This window comes from Gymnoscopelus braueri, assembly GCF_963280865.1.
Source record: "Gymnoscopelus braueri genome assembly, chromosome: 2".
Taxonomy (NCBI): Eukaryota; Metazoa; Chordata; class Actinopteri; order Myctophiformes; family Myctophidae; genus Gymnoscopelus; species Gymnoscopelus braueri.
Genome location: NC_137604.1, coordinates 20,599,964 through 20,603,264, shown reverse-complemented (window position 1 = coordinate 20,603,264; position 3,301 = coordinate 20,599,964). Strand labels below are relative to the sequence as shown.

The window sequence follows — 3,301 nt, the reverse complement described above, 5'->3', positions numbered from 1 at the left end:
GGTAGTAGCGGGCAATGGATCGCATTAGCAGCACTTGTAAATCCTCCCACTGCAAGTAGCAGTTGAAAACAGATGGTTCACAGAACCCCCCCAAACCATGGTCTTATTTTTTCCCAAAGTTTATTCTACTGTTAACAAATAACAACCAGAAAGTTCAGGGTTCTATCAAAATTCAGTTTTATTTGTTCAACCACACAGAATACAAATCCAGCAAAAAATATAATAATATAGATAGAGATAATTAATATAGATAACAAATAAATAAGCCTAACCACTTGAACTTGAACCCTAGCTATATTCTGGGGGCGAACATTCGGTGAAAATGCAGTAGATAGATTTTCGGCGAAGATATTTACAGTAGTTATGTAAGTTATGTACAGTAGATGTAAAAAAATAAATAAATAAAAAACACCAAGCACATGATGACAGGGTGGTCCGTCATCACCATGGGTACCATCAGTGGTGTAAAGTAACTAAGTACATTTACTCAAGTACTGTACTTAAGTAGAGTAAGAGTATTTCCAATTGTCTATACTATTACTTCTACTCCACTACATCTCAGGGGCAAATGTTGTACTTTTACTCCACTACAACATGTAGATGTAAAAAAAAAAAAAAAAAGGAGGGGGCCTAGTATAAACCCCTGGGGGACTCCGGTCAACGGAGCATAATAGGGTGTAAGTGGTTAAATTACATTATACTAGATTCCAAATAAAATAGGCACTTAAAAATAGGCAATACATTCATTGGTCATAATACTGTAATCACTCTTCATCACAATTAAACTGACTGTCAGTGCGTGTCCCCTCATAACCCTGAGCCCTCATCTGCAGTGGAGGAATGCAGTGACCAAGCTATCTGCCCTCCTGCATGTTATCACGATGCTATCTGGGGACTACAGTGCAGTTTGTGTTCTCAGTCCAGGCTCTCTGTCGTTCGTCTCGTCTTTATTGTGGCTTCTTTCTTCTGTTCAGACAAGTCATCTTCTGACTCTCGTCCCTCTTGATGCTTTGGACCGGAGAAAGGGGAGAGAGAGGGGGGATTGGGATTAGGCCTAATATGAAACATCTGGCAGTGTTGCACAATAACTCACTTGGAACATGTGACGGTGCAAACGGCGTGCGTATTTCACAATGGGATCGATGCATTGTGATCGTTCAATCGTTTAATCAAGTGAAAAGCTGCATTCATTACTTAGATAACAATATAGCATTTTATCCATGATATTCGATTCCTAATAGGATATAAACTATATAATTAAGCTTTTTAAGAAAGAGAAAAACTTTTAAATCCAGGATTAGTCAGACTGACATTACTCCAACGCTGATACACAGTAAAATTGTTAGTTAGTTTGTCCATTTGTAACTCTGAGTGTGTACAAATGTAACCAAATGGACCCTTGCGGGTCCATTTGGTTACATTTGTGCACACTCAGAGTTAAATGAACATTTTACCGTGAGGAGACGGCAGTACGTGGTGAGTGTAACTTTTCTTACTTGTTCCAGCAGTGGAGAAAAGCCTTAGCGAGCTTCCCATCAGTATTCAGACATACTTTTTCTTCCTTGCTCCCCCTTGGCCTCTTTAATGTAACACTGCAAATCACAAAACACAAAAGTACCGCTTTAAATCCCACAAAGACACTGATTAATTAGAACGGCAGCAGTGAAAGGTGAAAGGTAAACCACAGTAAAAAAAAAAGCCTCACTGTTAATTTCACTCAGAGAGTGTAAAGACAGAACCTTTGTACTTTCTCTGAGTAGCAAATGGGTAAATTAACACTGAGGATTTTACTGTGAAGTAGTCTTTTTTTTGTGTTTCACTGTGTGTGTGTGTGTGTGTGTGTGTGTGTGTGTGTGTGTGTGTGTGTGTGTGTGTGTGTGTGTGTGTGTGTGTGTGTGTGTGTGTGTGTGTGTGTGTGTGTGTGTGTGTGTGTGTGTGTGTGTGTGTGTGTGTGTGTGTGTGTGTGTGCGAGAGAGACTTACATGAGTTCAGTTTTATCACAGTTTGGTCCCTTCTCAATTACTTGGAAATCTGCTATGGCATCTGGAATGAACTTGATTGTTTTGGGGCATAGGCATCTGGCTCCAGGAATAAACTGGGCTGTAGAGAGAGACAGGTGTGAAAATTATTATTAGTGAACATAAACACATTATGGTACCAAGGGCATGTTTGATTTGTTCCTCGATTCGAGCATTCTGTACTGAATGGTTCTTGTGCAGCTGTCATATAATATGGAGTCAGCATTATAAGTGCATTAACCACTTGAACCCCTTTATACTTCATTGACCATTCCCCAGAGGTCTGTACGTGGACCCCTCCCCTTTTTTCCCTCTACACCAAAACGTTTCACTGAAAGTAGCCGATCTACTGCATTGCATTTTATATTTAGTAAAATTCAATGCAGTATTCTTTATTTTTTATTTTTATGTAGAAGCAAGTTTTCTCCAGTTGTAAGATATATAAGGCATGTTCTTGACAGATTTCGACTGAGAGGTGATAAGAGTGCCATGTTGTAACATTACTATTTGCTTTGTTAAAAACTGTCAAGAGCATGCATGATTAACAGTCTAATGGTGACTTCAATGTAGACAAGATCATCATTATCATGTCATATAAGTTTAGCTAAAATAAAATAAAGATTAAGATGAAAAGAAAGCTATATTAAAAGAAAGCTTACCTTCATGGGACTTTATGAAAACTGCAAGAATGACCATGAACAGAGCAGAAACTTGTGTTGCGAAGCCCATTGTTGTGCCGAAAATCAACTGATTCCTGAAGAGAGAAGTCCTTTTAGATCCACTGGAAATGTGAAGTGAAGTTTGATGGGATCTTCATTCTTTTTATACACAACAGCGTGGGTTTTCCCAAATTCCATGGCTTTTCCCAGCAGGCAGGAGTCGTCAGCAATAACTTTCCACACACGCTCTGAGGAATGTGCATGGTCTGCCAGAGTGGGCGGAGAAAGTAAAGAGAAAGTGTTTCAGATAAACTAAGAGGATTTAGGGGAAAAGCATTAGGTGAATCAACTTCTACGTATGTTGAAATGATTCATGCAAAGTCAATGTATATAGGTCTGTCTTAAGCAGTGGTGTAAAGTAACTAAGTACATTTACTCAAGTGCTGTACTTAAGTACAATTTTGAGGTACTTTTACTCCACTACAATTATTTGAAAACTTTAGTTACTAGTTACTTTGCAGATATACATTATTATATTATAAAACATACATTAACCACTTTAGCCCTGTTTTATATATAGGCTATTTGAAAATAGCCAATCTACAAGCTCACAACGTGTCGCGA

The 3,301-nt window shown here is 38.5% G+C and overlaps 1 protein-coding gene across 1 annotated transcript; it reads right to left on the bottom strand.

The window, feature by feature from the left end:
- Positions 1 to 276: 276 nt before the first annotated feature.
- Positions 277 to 2,868, bottom strand: cxcl18b (chemokine (C-X-C motif) ligand 18b). The gene is made up of 4 exons (XM_080455497.1): positions 2,678 to 2,868; positions 1,983 to 2,100; positions 1,497 to 1,592; positions 277 to 1,008 (listed from the first exon to the last, which is right to left on the bottom strand). The coding sequence occupies exons 1-4, from the start codon at positions 2,745 to 2,747 to the stop codon at positions 948 to 950; spliced, it is 345 nt and encodes a 114-aa protein (XP_080311623.1). The 5' UTR covers positions 2,748 to 2,868; the 3' UTR covers positions 277 to 947.
- Between the last annotated feature and the right edge of the window lie 433 nt (positions 2,869 to 3,301).

Bases quoted from the DNA above. Each gene is read 5' to 3' on its own strand.
- cxcl18b (XM_080455497.1), bottom strand. From the start codon at position 2,747: ATGGGCTTCGCAACACAAGTTTCTGCTCTGTTCATGGTCATTCTTGCA. The intron at 1,593-1,982 runs GTAAGTCTCTCT...TGTGATTTGCAG, and splicing joins TGTGATAAAACTGAACTCAT to TGTTACATTAAAGAGGCCAA. The intron at 1,009-1,496 runs GTAAGAAAAGTT...TCCGGTCCAAAG, and splicing joins TTTCTCCACTGCTGGAACAA to CATCAAGAGGGACGAGAGTC.